The 23,579-nt window shown below is 42.6% G+C and overlaps 1 protein-coding gene across 5 annotated transcripts in view; it reads left to right on the top strand.

Annotated features, from left to right (window-relative positions):
• The first annotated feature begins 41 nt into the window (after positions 1-41).
• Positions 42-23,579, top strand: part of Lrch3 (leucine rich repeats and calponin homology domain containing 3) — a 118,930-nt gene continuing 95,392 nt past the window's right edge. For all 5 annotated transcript variants that reach the window (XM_045147420.1, XM_045147418.1, XM_045147421.1 and 2 more), the window contains exon 1: positions 42-306. In XM_045147420.1, the coding sequence (XP_045003355.1) occupies positions 42-306 (265 nt within the window). The remainder of the gene's footprint in view (positions 307-23,579) is intronic.

The raw sequence follows: 23,579 nt of genomic DNA on the forward strand, positions 1-23,579 counted from the left end.
GCGCGTGCGCGCAGCCGGGCCGGAGGCTTGTGGGCTGGGAAATGGCGGCCGCTGGCTTGGTGGCTGTGGCGGCGGCTGCCGAGTACTCTAGCCCGGTGGCGTCGGCGGGCAGCCCGGCGTGTGCTGCTCACTGCGGTGCGAACGCCGGGGCAGGCTCCGGTCCTGGGCCGGGCTCGTGGAGCCGCTCCATCGATCGAGCGCTGGAGGAAGCGGCGGTCACCGGGGTGCTGAGCCTGAGCGGCCGGAAACTGAGGGAGTTTCCCCGGGGAGCGGCCAACCACGACCTGACGGACACCACCCGGGCCGGTGAGCGGAGCCCGGGCGTCCCCGCGCCTGGGGACCCGGCACCGGGGCGGGAGGCAGGCCTGCGGGAGGCGCTGCCAACCGGGGCGTAGGCTCCGGCTCCGGCTCCGAACCGGCTAGCGGGGAGGAGGAGGAGGAGGACTGCCCGAGCCGCCCAGCCCTCCGGGCCCGGGGCCAGACCCGAGCCTGGGGCGCGGCGGCAGCATCCCGGGAGGGGCGCGCAGGCCGAGGGCCGCGGTCCCGTGTCCTCCTGCGGGCGCCGGCGGAGCCCCTTGCTCCACCCTGCTTTCTGCAGGCCTCCTCTGGCTTTGGAATGCCAAGCGGACTTGGCGAGGAATTGGGGAACGTTCATCCCGCTCTTCGGTCCCGCTCAGTAGTAGTACGGTGTCGCTGCATTGCATTGTCGGGGGACCCTTGTCCGCACTGGTGCTGGTGTGCGCCTGAGTGTGTGTTGTGTGCGGGCGCTGTAACTCCTTCCTCTGCCTCCATTGGGCTGTCTTACCCCCCCCCCAAAAAAAAAAGACTTGTAAAAACAACCCACCTTTAGGTTCACATATTACTTTCATCGCCCACTTAATATTCTCCAAGAAACGTTGAAAGGAAGAAAGCTACATTGAAGACACATTGTTTACCATATCTGTACTTGACTGGCTTTTCCCTTTAAATGCATGACTTGGCTTAATACATATTGTTGAGCACAGGAAAGAGAGTAAGAATAAGTATTACTTGGTTTCCTTAGTTGTAGGGAACAATGTCTGGTGGCTGAGGTATTCAACATACTTTAAATATGTTCCTCTTGTGTTTATAATATAGGTTCCTCAGAGAGTAGATTTAAAAATCGAGTCTATTCATGTTTTGCAAAAATACAAGGGGAAAATCCCTTAGGACTTGGTTAAATATTTTGTGTTTTATACAGTGCTTTTGCAACCAAAGAATTAGCAGCACTTTGTGTCATATTCATTTGGTTTTATTTTAAAATCTTAAGGTTAATACTTTTTTGTTGTTCTTTGGTATTGCGAGGTAGGGTCTCTAGTTCAGGCTGACCTGGAATTCACTATGTATTCTCAGGGTGGTCTTGAACTCATGGGAATCCTTCTGCTCTGCCTCCCAAACTCTAGGATTAAAGACGTGGGCCACCATGCCAGGTTAATGCTTTTCTTATACTTGTGTAGTCATTAAAGATTGGTAATAATTACATACGATCACTCATATTGAAACAGCAAACAGAACTGTTAAGGTACATCAATAATTTTTTTTTTCAAAGAAACCTTTGCTGCAGTGAAAAGTGGAAGAAATTAATTGACTTGGTACTTAAGCTTACCTTTGGAATCAGTTCTGATTTTAATTTGTATTTTATATTAAGTGAATGATACTACAATCTAAACACTTACTTGTTAAAGTGAGCAGCTACTTGACTTTTGTATGGGTTTTGGTAGCTTCTAAAATTCTCATTCATCCGAGGCTGGGAAGGTGGCTCAGCAGTTAAAGGCACTTGCTTGCAAAGACTACTGTCTCCTCAATTTGATTCCCCACTGCCCACATAAAGCCAGATGCACAGGGTGGTACAAGCATCTGGAGTTGGTTTGCAGAAGCAGGAAGCTTTGGGGCAACCATACTCACTCACCCTCTTTCTCTGCTCATAAATAAATATTAAAGGGGTTGGGGATTTGGCTTACTGAATGAGCACTTGCCTAGCAAGCCCAAGGCCCTGGGTTCAGTCCTTAGCACCAGCAAAACAAGCAAACAAACAAAAAACCAATATCACAAAAAGACCAAACAAAAAAACAAGGGAAATAAATATTAAAAAAAATTAATAAAATTGTCACTGGGCGTGGTGGTGCATGCGCCTTTAATCCCAGCACTTGGGAGGCAGAGGTAGAAAGGTCGCCTTGAGTTCAAGGCCACCCTGAGACTACACAGTGAATTCCAGGTCAGCCTGACCTAGAATGAGACCCTAACTCAAAAAATCAAAACATAAATAAATAAAAATAAAAAATAAAATAAAATTGTCATTCGTGCTCACATCTATAAATCCAGCACTTGGAAGGCTGAGGTGGCAGGATCACTGTGAGTTGGAGGCCAGCCTGGGCTCAAGTGAGACCCTGCCTTAAAAAACAGTAACGAGTCAGGCGTGGTGGCGCATGCCTTTACTCCCAGCACTCGGGAGGCAGAGGTAGGAGGATTGCTGAGAGTTCGAGGCCACCCTGAGACTACATAGAGAATTCCAGGTCAGCCTGAGCTGGAGTGAGACCTTACCTCAAAAAACCAAAAAAAAAGAAAAAAAAAAAACAGTAACAATAAAAATGTCATTAATACACCAAATGGTTTTATATTGTGACTTATTTCAGTACTACAACATTAACCCTAAAACTAAAGGAAAACTTGATTATAGGAGTCTATCTAGTTCATTATCTTGATTTTAAATAATTCTAGGAGCAATATGTTGAGCCTTCAAGATTTTTTTTGTTTTATTTTCAGAGGTAGGGTTTTAATCTAGTTTAAGGTGACCTGAAATTCACTATGTGGTCTCAGAGTGGCCTCAAATTCACAGCAATCTGAAATCCCTACCTCTGCATCCTGAGTGCTGGGATTAAAAGCATGTGCCACCACGCCCAGCAGGAAATTTTTAAAAATAAATTTTATTTATTTGCAAGCAGAGAGAGATAGAAGAGACACACAGAGAGAATGGGCCTCTAGCCAGTGCAACTGAACTCCAGATGCATGTGCCCTTTGTGCATCTGGCTTAAATGGGTCCTGGGGAATTAAACCTGGGTCCTTTGGTTTCACAGGCAAATGCCTTAAGCTATCTCTCCAGCCCTATATAGGAAAGTTTTTTATCATAATGCTAAATTTTATGTATGTTACTACCATCCTTTGATGCTCTAATTTTTTTTAAATGATTTGAGAGCAACAGACAGACAGAAAGAGGCAGGGGGGGGGGGAGAGAATATGGGTGTGCCAGGGCCTCCAGCCACTGCAAACAAACTCCAGATGTATGTACCACCTTGTGCATCTGTTTACGTGGTTCCTGGGGAGTCGAGCCTTGAACTGGGTCCTTAGGCTTCACAGGCAAGTGCTTAACTGCAAAGCCATCTCTCTAGCCCCTCTAATTTTTATGTGAACTTTTTTGTTTTTGTTTTTTCTAGGTAGGGTCTCACTCCAGCGCAGATTGACCTTGAAGTCACAGTGATCCTCCTAACTCTGCCTCCCAAGTGCTGGGATTAAAGGGGGTATGTGCCACCATGCCCAGCTAATTTCTTAAAACAAGCAAACAAACAAAAAAAAAAACAACAACAACCTTGTACTTGGCAGGGTGTGATAGCACACTTCTTTAATCCCAGCACTTCAGAAGAAGAGGAAGAAGAGGTAGGAGGATCACCACTAGTTGGAGGCGAGTCTGGGACTACAGAGTGAAATCCAGGTCAGCCTGGCCTACAGCATGATCGTACCTTGAAAAGCCTGCCCCCCACTCCTCCCCACCCCCCGCCAAAAAGCACCTGTATTTGGCTGGGCAAGGTGGTGTTTGCCTTTAATTCCAGCATTCAGGAGGCTAAGGTAGGAGCATAGCTGAGTTCGAGGCCAGCCTGAGACTACATAGCGAGTTCCAGGTCACCCTAGGCTAGGGTGAGACCTTACCTTGAGAAACAAAACAAGGGCTGGAGAGATTGCTTAGTGGTTAAAGCGTTTGCCTACAAAGCCAAAGGGTCCCCATTTGACTTTCCAGAACTCCAGATGCACAAGGGGGCTCATGCATCTGGAGTTCATTTGCAGTGGCTGGAGGCCCTGGTGTGTCCATTTTCTCCCCCGCTGTGCCTCTTTCTCTCAAATAAATAAATATATTTAAAAAAAAAACCAAAACAAGGGCTGGAGAGATGGCTTAGCAGTTAAACGCTTGCCTGTGAAACCTAAGGACCTTGGTTCGAGGCTCTGTTCTCCAGGACCCACGTTAGCCAGATGCACAAGGGACGCATGTGTCTGGAGTTCGTTTGTAGTGGCTAGAGGCTCTGGTGCGCCCATTCTCTGTCTCTGCCTCTTTCTCTCTCTGTCTGTCACTCTCAAATAAATAAAATAAAAAAATAAATATTTAAAAAAACAAAACAAAAACTATATTTGATGTGTGTCCAGCTTCTTGTGTATGAGAACATGTATGTGTGGAGGTCAGAGCAATTTTCATGTGAGTCCTCACCATCCACCTTGTGTGAGGCAGGGTCCTTCTGTTCTAGATTCCAGGAACTTCTCCTGTCCCTGCCTCCCTTATTGCTGTAGGCACTCTTGGATTACAGAAGCCTACCATCTCTCCAACCCTTCCAAAGTGTTTTAAACAGATAATTTAATGCCAGTAACATTTACTGAGTATTCATACTTGCTATTCATGTTCAGATGTTTCAAATTAAATTGCCCTGTTATATACACACAACCACCTATGGATTAAATATTATTATACCCACTTTACATGTGAGGAATAACTCAGAGATAATAGTAGGATTCTGTGTGTAGTAGAAATTCAGCTCATATCCATGAAACTTTCTCCATTGTATGAAACAAGTTCCTTGTGTACAAGGAAGTATTATTTTTCCTGTTTTTATAGATAATGAAATAAATGCTTAAAGATGTTAACTGTTTTGCTTAAGTACCAGAGGAGGAAGGTGTTCTCTTGGATTGAGACATGTTTCAGAGTACTCCATACCTCACAGTCATTATTTTATAGCAGGTACTTTACAAATGCAAACTTATAATAGCTAAAATGTTTTGGTTAGATTCTATAGAAAATTTAAATTAGCCGGGCATGGTGGTGCGCACCTTTGATCCCAGCACTTGGGAGGCAGAGGTAGGACAATCATTGCAAGTACCAGGCCACCCAGAGACTACATAGTAAATTCCAGATCAGCCTGAGCTATATTGAAACCTTACCTCAAAACAAAAAGAAAAGAAAATTTAAAATAAAGTCGGGGAAAAAATGTTAGGGTTGCTGTCTTTTTTTTTTTTTTTTTTTTACTTTTTTATTTTTGAGGTAGGGTCTCACTCTAGCCTATGCTGACCTGGAATTCACTATGTCATCCTCAGAGTAGCCTCACAGCCATCCTTCTACCTCTGCCTCCCGAGTGCTGGGATTTAAGGCATGTGCCACCATGCCCGGTTTTCTTTTTTTTTAAATGAGAGTTGGCTCAGGTCCTCCAGCCACCACAGTCAAACTTCACATACGTGCACCACCTTGTGCTCATGTATGACTTTGCATGCTTGCATCACTTTTTGTGTCTGGCTTTTGTGGGACTTGAAGAGTTGAACGTGAGTCCTTATGCTTCACAGGCAAGCGTCTTAACCGCTAGACCATCTCTACAGCCCTGCTGTCATAAGAATTGACATCCTAAGAAACAGCATGCACATATCATTTATAATTGGACGTTAGAATTTGTTAGGAAATGTGCTTGAAATTTTTTAAAGAGTACGTATATATTTATTGTTATTTATATTTTGCAGTGCTGGGGACTAAACAGTGAATTAGGCTTATTGGGCAAGTGTTATACCACCAAGTCATGCACTGAGCTCTAAAAAAATAGACTTAGAAAAGGGAAAATGTTTGAGAATAGATCACTTAATCCAGTAGACAAGGAACATCTTAGAAGAAATCAGAGGAGAATTTCTAGAGCAAAAAAAGGAAACAAAACAAAACAAAAAAACAACACTTGGGTTGGGCGTGGTAGCACACGCCTTTAATCCCAGCCCTCAGGAGGCTGAGTTAGGAGGATCCCTGTGAGTTCGAGGTCACCCTGAGATTACATAGTGAATTCCAGGTCAGCCTGGGCTACAGCAAGACCATACCTTGAAAAACAATGCAAGAAAAATAAACAAGTAAATAAATAAAAATACAGATGTGGAGTTTTATAGTAAAGTTAGGGCTGCAGCATACACATTCAAGAGAATCACAATGAAAGTCCTAAGATTCATATCTATGAATCTTAAGATTCTTCCACTCAGATAATAGAAAAAGCAAGTCACCAGCATTTTAAAACAGGAAGAGGAATGGGCTCGAGGAAAGAACAAGCAAGATTCATCAGTAGCTAGGCCTGTTCTAGAATTTATAGAATCCTAAAGCCTGAAGGAGCCATTACAACCACGTAAACTATTTTATAAATGAGGCACATTCTTAGTTTAAATGATGTGCTTAAGGCCGCACAGTGAGATACTGTTTCACAGGCAGCAAACATGAGTCATAGTTGAAGCTGTGACAAGGGAGAAAACAAGAAATCAAGGTCTTGGTATTGGCAACAACCCATGGTTGAGGACAGAATAGTAGTGGGAAATAAGGAATAAGAATGCATACATAAAAAAAAAAAATTGAGATGTAATGGATGTACCACTTTAATGCAGTGTTACTGAAGTCCTAAGAACTGGGACGTGGGCTGGAGAGATGGCTTAGTGGTTAAGCACTTGCCTGTGAAGCCTAAGGACCCCGGTTCGAGGCTCAGTTCCCCAGGTCCCACGTTAGCCAGATGCACAAGGGGGCGCACGCGTCTGGAGTTCGTTTGCAGAGGCTGGAGGCCCTGGCGCGCCCATTCTCTCTCTCTTCCTCTATCTGTCTCTCTCTGTGTCTGTCACTCTCAAATAAATAAATAAATAAAAATTAAAAAAATAAAAAAGAACTGGGACGTTAAATAAATACTGGGCTGGAGAGATGGCTTAGGGGTTAAGGCACTTGCCTGTGAAGGCAAAGGGCCCAGGTTCGATCCCTAAGGACCCACGTAAGCCAGATGCACAAAGGGGCACATGCGGCTGGTGTTCATTTGCAATAGCTGGAGGCCCTGGTGCACCCATTCTCTGTCTCTTCTCTTTCTTTCTCTGCTAGCAAATAGATAAAGTTGGGTTTTTTTTTTTTTTTTTTTTTTTTTAAGAAATAAATACTGCCTCCGGGCATGGTGGCACAGGTGATCCCAGCACAGGGGAGGCTGAGGTAGGAGGATCACTGAATTCAAGGCCACCCTGAGACTGTAGAGTAGATTCCAGGTCACCCTGAGCTAGAGTGAGACCCTACCTCAGAAAAAAAAAAGAAAAAAAAAAGAAAGGAATACTTATTTCCTAGGAAAGAAGAATGAAGATTGTTCAAGGATATAGTCTGTTAACTGGCAAAGGTATGGTTTTTGTAAATTTTGCAAATAGGTACTGGAGTGCCAAGCCTTAAGTAGAAATATGCATTTTTTTCTAGATTCTTATTGGACCATTTTGTATATGTACATGAACTTTTCTAGAATTGTGCTTTTCAGTGTGACAGTAGCTATAGATGGGTACTGTTAAAAATCAGTTATTTGGGGGTGGAGATGATAGATAGCTTAGCAGTTTATGTGTATGCCTGTGAAGCCTAAGAATCAGGTTCGATTCTCCAGGTCTCACGTAAGCCAGATGTACAAGGTGGTGCATGTGTCTGGAGTTCGTTTGCAGTGGCTAGGGGCCCTGGCATGCCCATTCTTACTCTTTTATCTCTTTCTGTCTCAAGTGAATAAAATAGATAAATGTTTTTTAAAAATCAGTTATTTGTAAGTATGGTTGCACATGCCAGTAAGCCCAGCATTCTATAAAGCTAAGGCAGAAGGACAGGGAAGTTTGAGGCCAGTCTAAACTAGATAGTGAGACTTTGTCTAAGCACATACATAAGTGTACAAACACACACACACACACACCTATTCATCCATGAATTGCATACACACATGCATAATATCAAAAGAAATGATTTTTTTTATAGTGTTTCAAGGTAGGGTCTCACTTTAGACCAGGCTGACCTGGAATTCACTACATATTCTCAGGCTGGGTTTAAACTAACAGACTAACAGAGGTCCTCCTACCTCTACCTCCCCAGTGCTGGGATTAAAGGCATGCGCCAGCATGTCCGGCTTCACAGTTTTTAAAATTATAGTGTGTCCCCTCAACAACAAAGAACAGCATGATATAATAGTGTCCCTCTGCAATCCAGCAGTTGGGAAGTGAAGACAGGAGGATCAGAAATCAAGGTCATCTTCAGATACATAGTGAGCCTGAGTACGTGAGACCCCTCTGAAAAGCAGACAGAAAACAGAAAAGGAGTGGGAAGAGCCAGCAGCCTTAGCAAGTAAATGCATAGAACTGCAGTACTATCTCTCCAGCCTCATTATACTTTCTTTTTTGAAAAAAAGATCTATTTACTTATTTGTTTATTATTATTTTTATTTGCAAGCAGAGAGATAGAAGAGAAACAGAGAAGAACAGTGTGCCAGGGCCTCCATTCACTGCAAATGAACTCCAGATGCATGCACACCTGAACCTCGTTTTAGATGGGTACTTGCTATCAAACTTGAGTCATTAGGCTTTGCAGGCAAGGACCTTAACTGCCAAGCCATCTCTCCAGTTCTCATACTTAAAGAATTTTTTTTTTTTTTTTTTTTTTTTTTGCAAGGACAGAGAGTCAGAGAGAATGAGAATAGGCATGCCAGGACCTCCAGTCGCTGCACTTGAACTCCAGATGCACATGCCCACTTGTGCCTTAGCCGCTGAGCCTTCCTATTTGTATTAGTCCATTTTGCACTAACAGAATATCTCTGGTGGATCTCTGTGAGTTCAAAGTCAGCCTGGGACCACAGAGTAAGTGCCAGGTCAACCTGGGCTAGAGTGACACCCTACATTGAAAAACCAAACAAACAAACAAAAATTAAAGCTGGGCATGGTGACCCATGCTGTGAGACTGTATAGTGAATTCCAGGTCAGTCTGAGCTAGAGTGAGACCCTACCTCGAGATAGAGTCTTACTCTTGTTGAGGCTGACCCAGATCTCACTCTGTAGTCCCAGGCTGCCTGTTGAATTTATATATATATATATTTAGGGGCCATGCATTTAAGCTACCACACCACATTAGTCAGATGTACAAGGTGGAGTGTATGTTTGGAATTCATTTGCAGTGCCTGGTAGCTCTGGCACACCCATTCTATCTGCCTCTTTCTCTCTTAAATAAATAATAAAGTATGTGTATGTATGGATGCACATGCTAGAGCACACATGTGGAGGTTAAAGGACAGCTTTGGGCTATCTGTGGTCCACCTTCTTTGAGACAAATAGTCCCAGTACTTGGAAGGTAAGGATATAACTTAATGATAGATGTCTTGCCTAACATGCATAAAATCCAGAATTTACAGGCTGGAGTGATGGCTCAGCGGTTAAGGCACTTGCCTGCAAAACCTAATGACCTAAGTTTGATTCCCCAGTACTCGTGTAAAGACAGATGCACAAAAGGGTACATGCATCTAGAGTTTGCTTGCAGTAGCTGGGGGCCCTGGACCTCCCATTCTTTCTCTGTCTCTTTCTCTACTTGGAAATAAATAAATAAATATATTTTTTAAAAAATCCAGAATTTGAGCCGGGCGTGGTGGCGCACGCCTTTAATCCCAGCACTCGGGAGGCAGAGGTAGGAGGATCGCCGAGAGTTCGAGGCCACCCTGAGACTCCATAGTGAATTCCAGGTCAGCCTGAGCCAGAGTGAGACCCTACCTTGAAAAACCAAAAAAAAAAAAAAAAAAAAAAAAAAATCCAGAATTTGAGCCCTACCACCAAACAGGGAGTGAACATAGGGAATAAGGCTCCAAGTTGACGATTTAATAGTTGACATACAGGCTGGTAACATCTTTCACAAGGCTCTTTCACAGTTGTATGATATGACCACTTGCGGTTTAAATGAAATGTTCCCATAGGTTCATGTATTCTGAATACTTGGCCCCCAACGCGTGGCAGTTTGGGAAAATTGTGGAGCCTTTCAGAGGTATAGTCTTAAACACCTTGTTGGAGGAGGTATATCTATGGAGTCAGGTTGTGAGCCCTGAGTGTACCTGTCCTGGCTCACTCAGACTGTTTGCTGTGCTGTGACCAGATGTGATGCCCCAGCTGCCTGCTGTACCATGCTTTTTCCATGGTATGTAGCCCAAGCACCCTAAAACCAGTCCACGCTTCTTTGCCAAACGTTTTCATATCCTTCTGCTCTGTATTTTTGTCCACTAAACACACTAGTCCATTACTTCCAAACTTCAAGTTTGCTCAAGTTCTCAGGACACGAACAGAACGTAGCCAGCCTCCTTGCTATACTATACCGCAAACTGCCTCCAGCTCAGTTCCCAACATGGTTCTCCCCGCAGGAAACCCTTCGCAGTCCGTGGTTCTCTCTACATTCCTGTCTTGCAAATGCCCATCAGAATGGCCCATTAAGCTCTGCTTCTCTAATCCAAAATTCTGAGACTTCAGAAGTATAATAAACTCATCAATCACCGAAATATCTTTATTTAATGGGCTTTTTAAAATTCTTTCTGCTTAATATTTAGCCTATTGGAAGCAACAAGGATAGTATTATGGTTTTATTTCATATTGAACGTGTAGTTTAGAAGTTCTTTTCATCATGTAGTCTCAGGCTGGCCTTGAACCCACAGTGATCCTCCTGCCTCTGGTTCTGGAGTTCTGGGATTAAAGGCGTGTGCCACCACACCTGGCTTAGAAGTTCTTTTCAGTAGTTTGCTTTTGCAATTTCTTTTTTAGGTTGCTCACTGTTCAATGTATAGCAATTATTTGTTACAAGCTCTGGCCCTCTTACATCCACAGTAGTGAATGTTCTCATAGAAAGTGATGGAACAGTATGTGAGTATTGCATAATAGGCTTTATTTAGTCAGGATGATGTCATTGTATGGGATGCCCTGAAGGAATTATTAAAGAACACAAGACTTTTTAAAATGCTAGCATTTTCCAGTAAATACCATACTGCTGAAAACATTAATTTGTGTTTGGACTAGAATGAACCTAGGATTTCTTGGTTTGGCTATTGAGATTCAGAAGTTAGAGAAATAAAACATATTGTCATTATAAAATATTAAAACATTTTTCCTTGGCAAAGACAAATGAGATTAGAAAGGAAAAAAGTAAGTAACAGTTTCTGTTACACAATTATAAGACTAATTTTTGAGTTTTAAGTTCAGGAATTTGGATTTTTGTCTCTGTAGTTTGTGTTACTTAGTTTGTTGATTATTATAAAAACCTGTAGTTTTAAAGATTTTTTTAAAAAATTATTTATTTATTTGAGAGCGACAGACACAGAGAGAAAGACAGATAGAGGGAGAGAGAGAGAATGGGCGTGCCAGGGCTTCCAGCCTCTGCAAACAAACTCCAGATGCATGTGCCCCCTTGTGCATCTGGCTAACGTGGGACCTGGGGAACCGAGCCTCGAACCGGGGTTCTTAGGCTTCACAGGCAAGCACTTAACCGCTAAGCCATCTCTCCAGCCCTTAAAGATTTTTTTAATGTTCTTATCACTAATAAGGTAGGTTGTGTTTCTACTTTGATTGCTATACATTTCATTTTAGTTACTTGAGAGAGAGAGAAAGAGGCAGATAGAGAGAATGGGTACACCAGAGCTTCTAGCCACTGCATACAAACTCCAGGTGCATGTGCCAACTTGTACATCTGGCTTTCCATGGGTACTGGGGAATTGATCTTGGGTCCTTAGGCTTTGCAGGCAAGTGCCTTAAGTGCTAAGCCATCTCTCCAGTCCTACATTTGAATTTTTTTGCTTGTTTGTTTTTTGTTTTTCGAGGTAGGTTCTCACTCTAGCGCAGGCTGACCTGGAATTCACTATGTAGTTTCAGGGTGGCCTCAAAATCATGGCGATCCTCCTACCTCTGCCTCTCAAGTACTGGGATTGAAGGTATGCACCACCATGCGTGGCTAAACCTACATTTGATTTTTGATTTATTTTTATTTTTATTTATTTGAGAGAGACAGACACAGAGAGAAAGAAGCAGATAGATAGATAGAGAATGGGCACATCAGGGCCTCCAGCTGCTGCAGAACTCCAGATGCTTGCACCTCCTTGTGCATCTGGCTAACGTGGGTCCTGGGGAATCGAGCCTCAAACCAGGGTCCTTAGGCTTCACAGGCAAGCGCTTAACCGCTAAGCCATCTCTCCAGCCCCTAAATTTGATTTTTATTGCAATAAAATAGACATGATAGGGCTGGAGAGTTGTCTTAGCAGTTAAGGCACTTGCCTACAAAGCCAAAGGACCTTGGTTTGATTCCCCAGAACCCACATAAGCCAGCTGCACAAGGGGACTCATGTCTGGAGTTCATTTGCAGTGGCTGGAGGCCCAGGCAACCCCATTCTCTCTCTCTCTGCCTCTTTCTCACAAATAAATAAATAAAAATATAAAAAACAGACATGATAGAGACTTTCATTTAAAATGTATATTATTATACACCTCTATCTACATCCAACTCCAGAACCTTTTCATCATCTAAACTGACATAATTGTAACCACTAAACAGCTATTTCTTGTCCCCACCCCTAGCTCGTAGTAGGCTCTCTAAGAACTTTATGACTTCGTTTTAGTAGCCTTATATGGATGGAATCATGCAATCTATGTCTGTCCTTTGGTGTCTGATCTATTTTACTTAGGTTAGTGTGATGGTTTATTTATTTATTTATATTTTTATTTATTTGCAAGCGGAGAGAGGCGCACTAGGGCCTCCAGCTACTGCACATGAGCTCCAGATACGTGTGTCATTTTGTGCATCTGGCTTTATGTGGGAACTGGGGAGTTGAACCTGGGTTGTTAGGCTTTGCAGGCAAGTGCCTTAACCACTAAGCCATCTCTCCAACTCTAGCTTTTTTTTTTTTTTTTTGGTTTTTCAAGGCAGGTATCTTTTAAGTAAGAAATTATTTTATTTAAACTGGGTGTGGTGGTGCACACCTCTAATCTCAGCATTTTAGAGGCAGAGGTAAGAGGATTGCCATGAGTTCAAGGCCACCCTGAGATGACATAGTGAATTCCAGCTCATCCTGGACTAGAGCGAGGCCCTACCTCAAATATATATATATATGTGTGTGTGTGTGTGTATTCTTTTTTGTTTTTCAAGGTAGGGTCTCACTCTAGCCCAGGCTGACCTAGAAGTCACTCTGTATTCTCAGGGTGGCCTTGAACTCAGAGCAAATCCTCTACCTCTGCCTCCCGAGGGCTGAGATTAAAGGCATGTGCCACCAAGCCTGGCCAAGAAATATTTTTTTAAATATTTATTTAGCTGGGCGTGGTAGCACATGCTTTTAATCCCAGCCCTCGGGAGGCAGAGGCAGGAGGATCGCTGTGAGTTTGAGGCCACCCTGAGACTACCTAGTGCGTTCCAGGTCAGCCTGTGCTAGAGTGAGACCCTACCTCGAAAAACCAAAAAAAAAAAAAAAAAAAAAAAAGCCAGGTGTGGTGGTACATGCCTTTAATCCCAGCACTCTGGAGGCAGGGTTAGGAGGAGTACTGAGCCCACCCTGAGACTACACAATGAATTCCAGGTCAGCCTGAACTAGAGTGAGACCCTACCTTGAAAACAACAACAACAAACAGAAAGAGAATTGATGCACCAGGGCCTCCGACCACTGCAATGGAACTCCAGACATGCACAACACCTTGTGCACATTCATGACCTTGTGTGTCTTGCTTACGTGGGTTCTGGGGAGTAGAACATAGTTCTTTAGGTTTGTAGGTGTATTAGTCAGGGTTCTCTAGAGGAACAGAACTGCTAGAATGAATTATTTAAAAAGGGGATTTATTGGATAAGCTTATAGTAGTCCAATAGCAGTTGTAGGCCCGAGAATCACCGAACCTGGTAGCTGCTCAGTCCTCGTGTCCAGAAGCCTCAGCAGTCCCGACCCGGCACTGCGGATGGTGTGGGGAAGCCTGGTGGCTTCCTGAGGAGCTACTGGGTTTCGATCCACACGGGTCTTAAGTTGATGCTGGTCTTCAGTCCGCACTGGTCTTCAATCCATGCTGGAGGTAGCAAGCAGCTCCGCCAGCCAAGTGGAAGGGAGGAAGGAAGGAAGGAAGGAAGGAAGGAAGGAAGGAAGGAAGGAAGGAAGGAAGGAAGGAAGGAAGGAAGGAAGGAAGGAAGGAAGGAAGGAAGGAAGGAACTCTTTTTACCCAGAGCTTCCTTATATCAAGTCCCCCTCTGAGGGGTGCCACCCACTCTGGGGGAAGGGCTCACCCTGGGGGAAAGACTTCTTCCTTTAGTTGAGCCTTCCTAGAAGCAACCTGTGGATTACTACACAAATCAAGTTGACAACACCTTAACTATCACAGTACGCAAGGGCCTTAACTACTAAGCCATCTCTCTCTAGCCCTGAGGAAATATTGTAATTAAAAAATATTTTTTGGCTTTTCGAGGTAGGGTTTCTTGCTCTAGCCCAGGCTGACAAATTCCTATTTTTTAATTTTATTTGCAAACAGAGAGAAAAGAGAGAGAATGGGCATGCCATGGCCTGCAGCCACTGAAAATGAACTCCAGATGCATGTGCTATCTTATGTTTCTGGCTTTACTTGGGTACTGGGGAATCGAGCTCAGGTCATTAGGGTTTGTGGACAAGTCCCTTAACTTCTGAGCTATCTCTCCAGCCCAAATTCCTATTCCCCCCCCCCAAATTGCTGTTTTATTGCCAAATAAATTCAAAGAAAAATAAAAGTTTGTAACTGCAGATGGGCGCACAAGCAAGTGAATCAAGACATAAATAATTAAGCAGAGGGCAGAGAGATGGCTTAGCAGTTAAGGCACTTACTTACCTGTGAAACCTAAGGACAAAGGTTCAGTTCTCCAGGTTGCATATAAGCCAGATATATGTGGTGGCACATGCGTCTGAAATTCGTTTGCAGTGGCTAGAGGCCCTGGTACACCATTCTCCCTCTCTCTGTCTCAAATAAATAAAAATAAAATAAAAAATAAGCAGAGATGGGTTACAACCCTCAGAGTACAATAGGAATAATGTACTATATGACCTTAGATCCTAAAATACACCCAGAAGTATAAAATTTTTGAATTCATGGTCTCTGTTAATCTATTTAAAAATACATATATGTAAACTCATTTATTTGCCTACTACCTGCATTTCTGTAATCTACGGTGATTGTTATGTATTTATTTGGTGCATACTGTCCCAGATCTTGACTACTGGAACAATGTATCTCCTGAATCTTTTTGATATGTCGCCCTCATTTTTCTTTTAACACAAGATGTTCCCGGCTTATCTTACAACTTCCAAGTCCTGGTTCTGGAATTAAGCTATTTTCTTTATTCATATGTAACAGAAACTTCTGTGGCAAGTTACATTTGGGTGGGCCAGGAGAGGTGAAATCACCAACCCTGAAAGGAGTAAAATGAAACCACTATTATTTATGCCATTGTTTGGAGTGTTCTATGAAACAGCAGTGGCAGAACAGACCAGACATTGATATCTGTAAGCAGAAGGTTAGTAGACACTGGGACCAGGAGCCACACAGAGCTTATTAGTGGAAGGTAGAAATGTAGTGAGCCAGATGCTCCTGAAGACTGGAGAAGAGGCAATCTTGTTCTGCTGTAGAACCATGAGAGAAATGACAGCGTGCAGCACTATGGCAGATGCACTAGGAATGGAAGGGATATAAACGGACCATAAAGACATGCTTTGCAGTACTGGGGAATCAAACCTAGGGCCTTATGCATGCCAGGCAAGCACTCTGCCAACTGAGCAACACCCTTGCCTCCATAAATACAGAATGTGAGTTATGTTTGCTGAACTTAAGAAATACGTGATGGCCTGAAGAGGTGGCTGAGCAGTTTAAGGCACTTGCCTGCAAAGCACATGCATCTGGAGTTTATTTGCTGTAGCTAGAGGCCCTGTGTGGTGGTTTGCATAGATTAGATGGCCCCCATATATTCAGTTGTTTGTTTGTAGTTTGCATTCTGTAGCCACCTGGCTGGAGGCAGTGTCACTGCCTGGATCTTTAGGTGTGGTGATGGGTTTCAGATTTCAATCTAAAGATAGCAAAGTGTGCCTAGCTGGAGTTCTTGAAGTGTGCTGTGGCTTTTGACCTTTTGGCTTATACTTCTCTCTATCTGCTTGGGCCTCTAAAGGCAGGCCAGCTTCTTCTACCATTTATGGAACTTCCCCTGGATCTGTAAGCTTCAATAAATATCCCTTCCTCCATAACTGTGTCTGGTCTGAAAGTTCATCTCAGTGAACTTGAAGCTGTCTGCTACACCCTGGTACACCCGTTCTTTCTGTCTCAAATATGTATATGTATATATTTATTTATTCCTTATTATTATTACTATTATTATTTTAGGTAGAGCCTCGCTGTAGTCCAGGATGACCTGGAATTCACTATGTCATCTCATTGTGGCTTTGAACTCATGGCAATCCTCTTACTGCTGTCTCCCAAGTGCTGGGATTAGAGGCATGCACTACCATGCCTGGCCCCATTTTTCACATTTATTTGAGAGAGAGAGAGAAAGAAGGAAGGAAGGAAGGAAAGAAAGAAAGAAGGAAGGAAGGAAGGAAGGAAGGAAGGAAGGAAGGAAGGAAGGAAAGAAAGGGCTCACCAGGGCCTCCAGCCACTGCAAATGTACTCCAGACACATGAGCCACCTTGTACATCTGGCTTATGTTGGTACTGGGGAATCAAACCTGTTTGGCTTTGCAGACAGGTGCCTTTACTGCTAAGCCATCTCTCCAGCCCTATTTTAAATATTTGGATGTCTATGGTGTTTACCTTTTGTGAAAGCAAAGATAATAATACAGTATTTCTTTTATGTTTATATGTGCATGTGGTATGTGTATGCATGTTCATATGTGTACAGTGTGTAGAGTGAACATGCATGATTCTGTATGTGGAGACCAGATGTCAATGTCAGGTATCTTCCTCGGTCATTCCCTACTTTATTCTTTGAGACAGGGTCTCACTAAATCTTGAGTTTGATTTGGTTAGACTGGCTAGTCACTGAGTCCCAGGAATTCCCTGTCATGATCTCCCCAGTTACTGGGATTACAAGTGCATACCACTATGTATGATATTTTACATTTGTACTTGGGAACCCGACTTGGGTCTTCATGCTTGTAGAACAAACACTTTACAAACTGAGCCATCTCCCCAGCCAGTGATAATGCTTTTTTTTTTTTTTTAATTTGACAGAGAGAGAATGGGTACGCCAGGGCCTCCAGCCACTGCAAACAAACTCCAGATGCTTACGTCCCCTTGGGCATCTGGCTAACGTAGGTCCTGGGGAATTGAACCTGGGTCCTTTAGCATTGCAGGCAAACGCCTTAATCACTAAGCCATCCCTCCAGCCGCAGTATTACTTCCTTTTGATGACCAATGATTATACAGCTTTCTGTTAAGTTACTTGTTCATTTCTGATCTGTTGCTATCAACCTTCAGCTGACTTAGGCTATCCTTTCATTTTCTCCTGAGTGAAAACAATATTCAATTTCCATGTATTAATTACTTAGTTTGACTTATAGAGTTATAAGAGGCACTGATAGAAAAAATCAAGTGAGGGCTGGAGAGATGGCTTAGCAGTTAAGCGCTTGCCTGTGAAGCCTAAGAACCCAGGTTCGAGGCTCGGTTCCCCAGGTCCCACGTTAGCCAGATGCACAAGGGGGTGCATGCATCTGGAGTTCGTTTGCAGAGGCTGGAAGCCCTGGCGTGCCCATTCTCTCTCTTTCCCTCTATCTGTCTTTCTCTCTGTGTCTGTTGCTCTCAAATAAATAAATAAATAAAAATTAAAAAAAAAAAAGAAAGAAAAAATCAAGTGAAATGAGTGGGCTAAACTGACACTTCACCACCATGCCTGACAGCTTATTTTTCTTTAATTTTATTTGTATTTATTTTTAGTTTTAGTTTTTGGTTTCTCGAGGTAGGGTCTCACTGTAGCTCAGGCTGACCTGGAATTCACTATGTAGTCTCAGGCTGACCTTGAACTGACACCAATCTTCCTACCTCTGCCTTCTGAGTGCTAGGATTAAAGGCGTGTGCCACCACGCTGTGTTATTTTTTAAGAAGCAAGAAGCCTGGCATGGTGGCTCATGCCTTTAATCCAAGAATTTGAGAGGCAGAGGTAGGAGGATCAGCATGAGTTTGAGGCCACTCTGAGACTACATAGTGAATTCCAGGTTAGCTTGGGCTAGAGTGAGACCCTATCTCAAATCCCCCCTCCATAAAAAGGAGCCAGGCATGGTGACACTCACCTTTAATCCCAGCACTCAAAAGCCAGAGAGAGGAGGATTGCTCTGAGTTCAGAACCAACCTGAGACTACATAGAGAATTCCAGGTCAACTTGCACTAGAGTCCTACCTCAAAAGAAAAAAAAAAAAAGAAAAAGAAAAGAAAAGGAAAGAAAGAAAGAAAGGCTTTCATTAGCAAGCACCATAAAAAAATAAAGTTTCCAGTTGCAAAGTGGAAGAAGCTATATAAACTCTAACTGACAAATGACATCCTTTGTCCTCTTTCAAGTCCACATATTCAGAATTTATAAGATCTAATACAAAATAAAAGACTTGAGCTGTCACTTCACAGGAAACAAAATCTTCACAGCCAGTAGATATTTGAAAAAATATTCTAGCTCATGAATAATCATGGAAATGAAAAAACCCATGAGATCATGATGTACAAATGTACAGTTGAGGGGTACAGCCCTGGAACTGTAGGAACTAACGCTTGGAATTACTTATCCAAGTGTGGGGTAGCTGCTTATTATAGCAGAGCCTGAGGGATAGTAGACTAACCCTTGGAGTTACCCAAGAGTGGATTAGCTGCCTCTAGCAGCAGAGCCCAAGGAAAAAGAAATTGACCCTTGATACATTTTAGAGGAGGTGGTGGAAAAGATTTGAGAGCCAAAAGAAGGGTAGGACTCCTTACAATACACTCTTCCATTCACAAAATGGTCTGAATATCCATGACCTTGCAGTGCCTGACACCACTTACACAAGGCCTTCATAATAGGAGGAAAATCAGATGCCATCAAAAATAAAAGAGACATTGATTGAGAGGGGGAAGGAATATGATGGAGAGTAGAGTTGTGAAGGGGAATGTAGGTGGGGAGGGAATTGTCATGTTTTATTGTCTATAATTATGGAAGTTGTCAGTTAAAAAAAAGATGAAATTATCCCAACACTCTGAAAGCAAAGGTAGGAGGATCGATGTGAGTTTGAGGCCACCCTGAGACTACATAGTAAATTCCAGGTCAGCCTGGGCTAGAGTGAGACCCTACCTCAAAAAACTAAAAATAAATACGTAAATAAAAATTAAATTAAATTAAAGCAAAAGCACCCTTAGAGTTGTTTAAACCAAGTGAACCCACTGTACCTCCCCTCGCTGCTGCTTGGTTCCTGTGGCTGTGCTCTTGCTCATTAGGATTTTTATTGAAGAGCCAAAAAACATAATATGTGAACAAGTTGAACTTTTCATGAACACAGGGCAAAGAACTTCTGATTTGGATAATCCTTAAACATGTGTTAAAGGAAAGGATTTAGGGGTGTGGCTTGTTGGACTCTGATGATCCAGAACTCACACACACTCAGTTCGCAAAAGTAATCACGCTATGCTCAGTAGTTCTGGACATTTCATTACTGGCCGCATTGTCTTCAGCACTATGGTCAGCACTTCTCACCTATGCACAGTTGTTCTGGATCAAGTGTGCAACCAGGACACTGAGGAAAGTGGGCAAAAAGCATAGCTTAAGATCAGTCAGCATCTATAAACATTGCTTGTCAATGTTGGTTATCTGTGCTATTCAGGCCAAAGGTACACGAAGGCAAGGGAAACCTAGTCATGTTGCTTCAAGCTGATGGATTCCATGGTTAAAAGATTGGCTTCAGGGCAATTTACAAGTCAAGAATTCAACATTTCACAACAGTATTCTCAGAAAAGTGATTTGTAAGGTCCATAAGAAATATGCCCACAGTTCTTTCCCACATACAAAAATCAAAATATAAGTGATGGGAAGGGTATGAAGCCACAGAAACTCTTTATACATGTGACAGATTTATAAATTGTAAAATGTCACCACTTTGGAAACTAGCTTGGAATTCTCATGTGAAGTTGAAGATACATCATTACATAGCACTTACATATTTACATCTATTTCTAGATCAGTATATAATCAAAATGTTTACCATTAGAATAACTAGACTAGCATATCACTATAATAGTATACTATGAAGAGAATAAAAATTAAAAGATGAAGAAACTATTGCAATATGTAACAACCTGAATGAGTCAAAAAATAATCTACATATAGTATGCTTCTAATTTTAGAAAATTCAGAGGCATGGAAGACAGAATCTTGCCCTCCCTCACTCAAGGTGTGTTCTTCCTTGGTTTGTGTGTTTGGTAGTTTGATTATAATCTGGCGAGGAGAGGTTCTTTCCAGGTTTTGTCTGGTTGGTGTTCTAAAGGATTCCTGTATCTGCATTGGCACCTCTTTCCCAGTTTGGGGGAAGTTTTCTTCTATGATTTTGTTGAAGACGCCTATTATGCCTTTGGAGTGAAATTCTTCTCCTTCTACTATACCCTGAATTCTTATGTTTGATCTTTTCATAGTGTCCCGAATATCTTGAAATTCCCATTCATACTTTCCTGTTAGTTTGTCTTTCTCTTTGATGGACTGTGTTAAATCTGCCACCTGGTCTTCTAGCGTAGATATTCTGTCTTCTCCTTCATCTATTCTACTGATGAGATTTTCTACAGAGTTTTTTTTATTTCATTAACTGTGTTCTTTATTGCTAGTAATTCTAACTGGTTTTTCTTTATTATTTTTATTTCCTTATTTATGTCTAGTATTGACCTCTACTTCATTAAATTGGTGTCCTGTGTCTTCTTTGATTTCTTCTTTTATTCCTTTGATTTCTTCTTTGATGTCTTTGAACATATTTACAATCATTCTTTTGAAATCTTAGGCATTTCCTCTAACTCTTTCTCACTGGAGGTCATTTCTGATGTATTAATACTTTTGGTGGATTTATATTGTCTTGATTTTTGGTATTTTTGTGTTATAATGTATATATTTTTGCATCTTAGATTAATGTAATGCTCTGATTTTCTAGTTAGCTGGGTATTATTAGATGTATCAATCAATCTGATGTTATATATCTTCAGGGTAGGAGCTTAAGGTGCTAGGTGTGGCTCTCCAGACTCTCAGAGTATCTACAAAAATGTTCCTAGGTGTTGGGTTTGCCTCCTATGAGAGTATTCAAGTAGGCTGAGTGGAACAAAATACACATAGATTCTACAATTTAACTAAACAATGTACACTTTCAATGAAAAACAGCACGAAGTATTTATACAAGAGTAGGTATTATGACAACCAGATCCTCTATCTACAAGGAGGTTAAGATTTTTGGTCTGTTGAGGGTTCTAAGTCATCTTGTGACCAGGTGAGAGACCCTTCCTTAATGTATAACAGAAGAGGAAATAAAGCCACTATAAATCAAGAAGCAACAAATAACAAGCCCAAAATATAACTTATTTAAGAATGGCAAATCTGACCATTCATCAGATTTAACGTATAATTTTTCCTGATATGGAAGGTGCAATTAGCACTTCCGGTTCAGGGCTATATACCAGGTGTATTAGGCGGTACAGACCTGGTGTAATCCCAGTTACCTTCTAGGATGATTTCGATCTCAGTTATGCTGTGCTCCTGCTTGGGTCCCTCTTTAGTGCACTGTGGGTTCAAGTAGGTTGGCTGGATCGCTGCACTGGCAGTTGGGAGGGGAGGCTGTGGATGGTGGCTCTAGTTCTCTCGCTGGTCCATGTGATCCTCTCCCTTGTGTTCTGCTCCTCCGTTGTTCACTGCTGTTCTTCTTTCACGTTTCTTGAGTTTGCAAAGAGCTCTGGTGTGAGTGGAAAATCCCCTCACCTGGCTTCTCCTGCAGCTCAAGCCAAGCCTGGCTGCTGTGGCCCCGCAGACCTGGCGCCGAGCCACTTCTGCCTGCCTGTGTGGGCTCTGGATGCTCTGGATCTCTCCTACTTCTCTGTTGCCATCTTAATTTCTGGGTTTTTTTTTTGTTTGTTTGTTTGTTTGTTTTTTGGTTTTTCGAGGTAGGGTCTCACTCTAGCCCAGGCTGACCTGGAATTCACTATGGAGTCTCAGGGTGGCCTCAAACTCATGGCAATCCTCCTACCTCTGCCTCCCGAGTGCTGGGATTAAAGGCGTGTGCCACCACGCCCGGCTGCCATCTTAATTACTTATACACCTTCATTCTCTAGTCTCAGGGTGACCTCGAACTCATGGCAATCCTCCTACTTCGGCCTCCCGAGTGCTGGGATTAAAGGCATGAGCTACCATGCCTGGCTTTAAAGTCATTAATTATTTTACCTAAAAATGGGAAAATTAGTCAGGATTTTTAAGGGCAGAGGCATATACAAGAGGCAGATAAGGTCACAGTGATCCGTACAAGTAGAAAAAGAAGGTAGAAGATACACAAGTAGAGATTTCAATGAATTAACATTGCCACAAAAATGGAGGGACGAGGGGGCAAAAGAGATGGCTTAGTGGTTAAGGTGCTTGCCTAAGAAGCTTGAGAACCTAGGTTCAATTCCCCAAGACCCACATAAGCCAGATGCACAAGATGGTACATGTGTCTGGAGTTCATTTGCAATGGCTAGAGGCCCCAGTGTGTCCTTTCTATCTGCCCTTTACTCTTTCTTTTGCAAAATAATAAATATTTTTTTAAATGATGGAACAAGGCCAAGGAAGGTGAACAGACAGAAGCTAGAAAAGGAAAACTAGGGACTATTTCATAGTCCCAGTAGGACCTTAATATCATTGATACCTTGGTTTTAGCCTAATGAGACTCATTTCCACCTTCTGACCACCAGACTTATAAAATAACTTTTTCTAAAGTTTTTGTTTTTAATTAATTAATTTATTTATTTGACAGAGAAAGGGCACACAAGGGCCTCCAGCCACTGCAAACAAACTCCATACGCATGCACCCCCTTGTACATCTGGCTAACATGGGTCCTGGGGAATCGAACCTGGGTCCTTTGGCTTTGCAGGCATACGCCTTAACTTAAGCCACCCCTGTAGCCCATGTAAAATAACTTGTGTGTGTTTGTGTGTTGTTTTTTGGTTTCTAGAGGTCAGGTCTTGCTCTAGCCCAGATTTACCTGAAATTCACTATGTAGTCTCAGGCTGACCTTGAACTCAAGGTGATTTTCATATCTCTACCTCCCCAATGCTGAGATCAAAGGTGTGTGTCATCAAGCCCAGCCAATTTGTGTGTGTGATTTTGAAGGTAAGGTCCAGTTCAGGCCAACCTGGAATTTGCCATGTCTTCTTGGTGGCCTCGAACTTATGGCAGGCCTCCTACCTCTGCCTCCCCAGTGCTAGCATTAAAGGCATATGTCATCACGCCTGTCTTAATTTGTGTGTTTTAAGCCCCTAAATTTGTGACAATTTATTTATTATAGGAACAATAGCACAATAAT

Source organism: Jaculus jaculus, chromosome 4, assembly GCF_020740685.1.
Source record: "Jaculus jaculus isolate mJacJac1 chromosome 4, mJacJac1.mat.Y.cur, whole genome shotgun sequence".
Classification (NCBI taxonomy): domain Eukaryota; kingdom Metazoa; phylum Chordata; class Mammalia; order Rodentia; family Dipodidae; genus Jaculus; species Jaculus jaculus.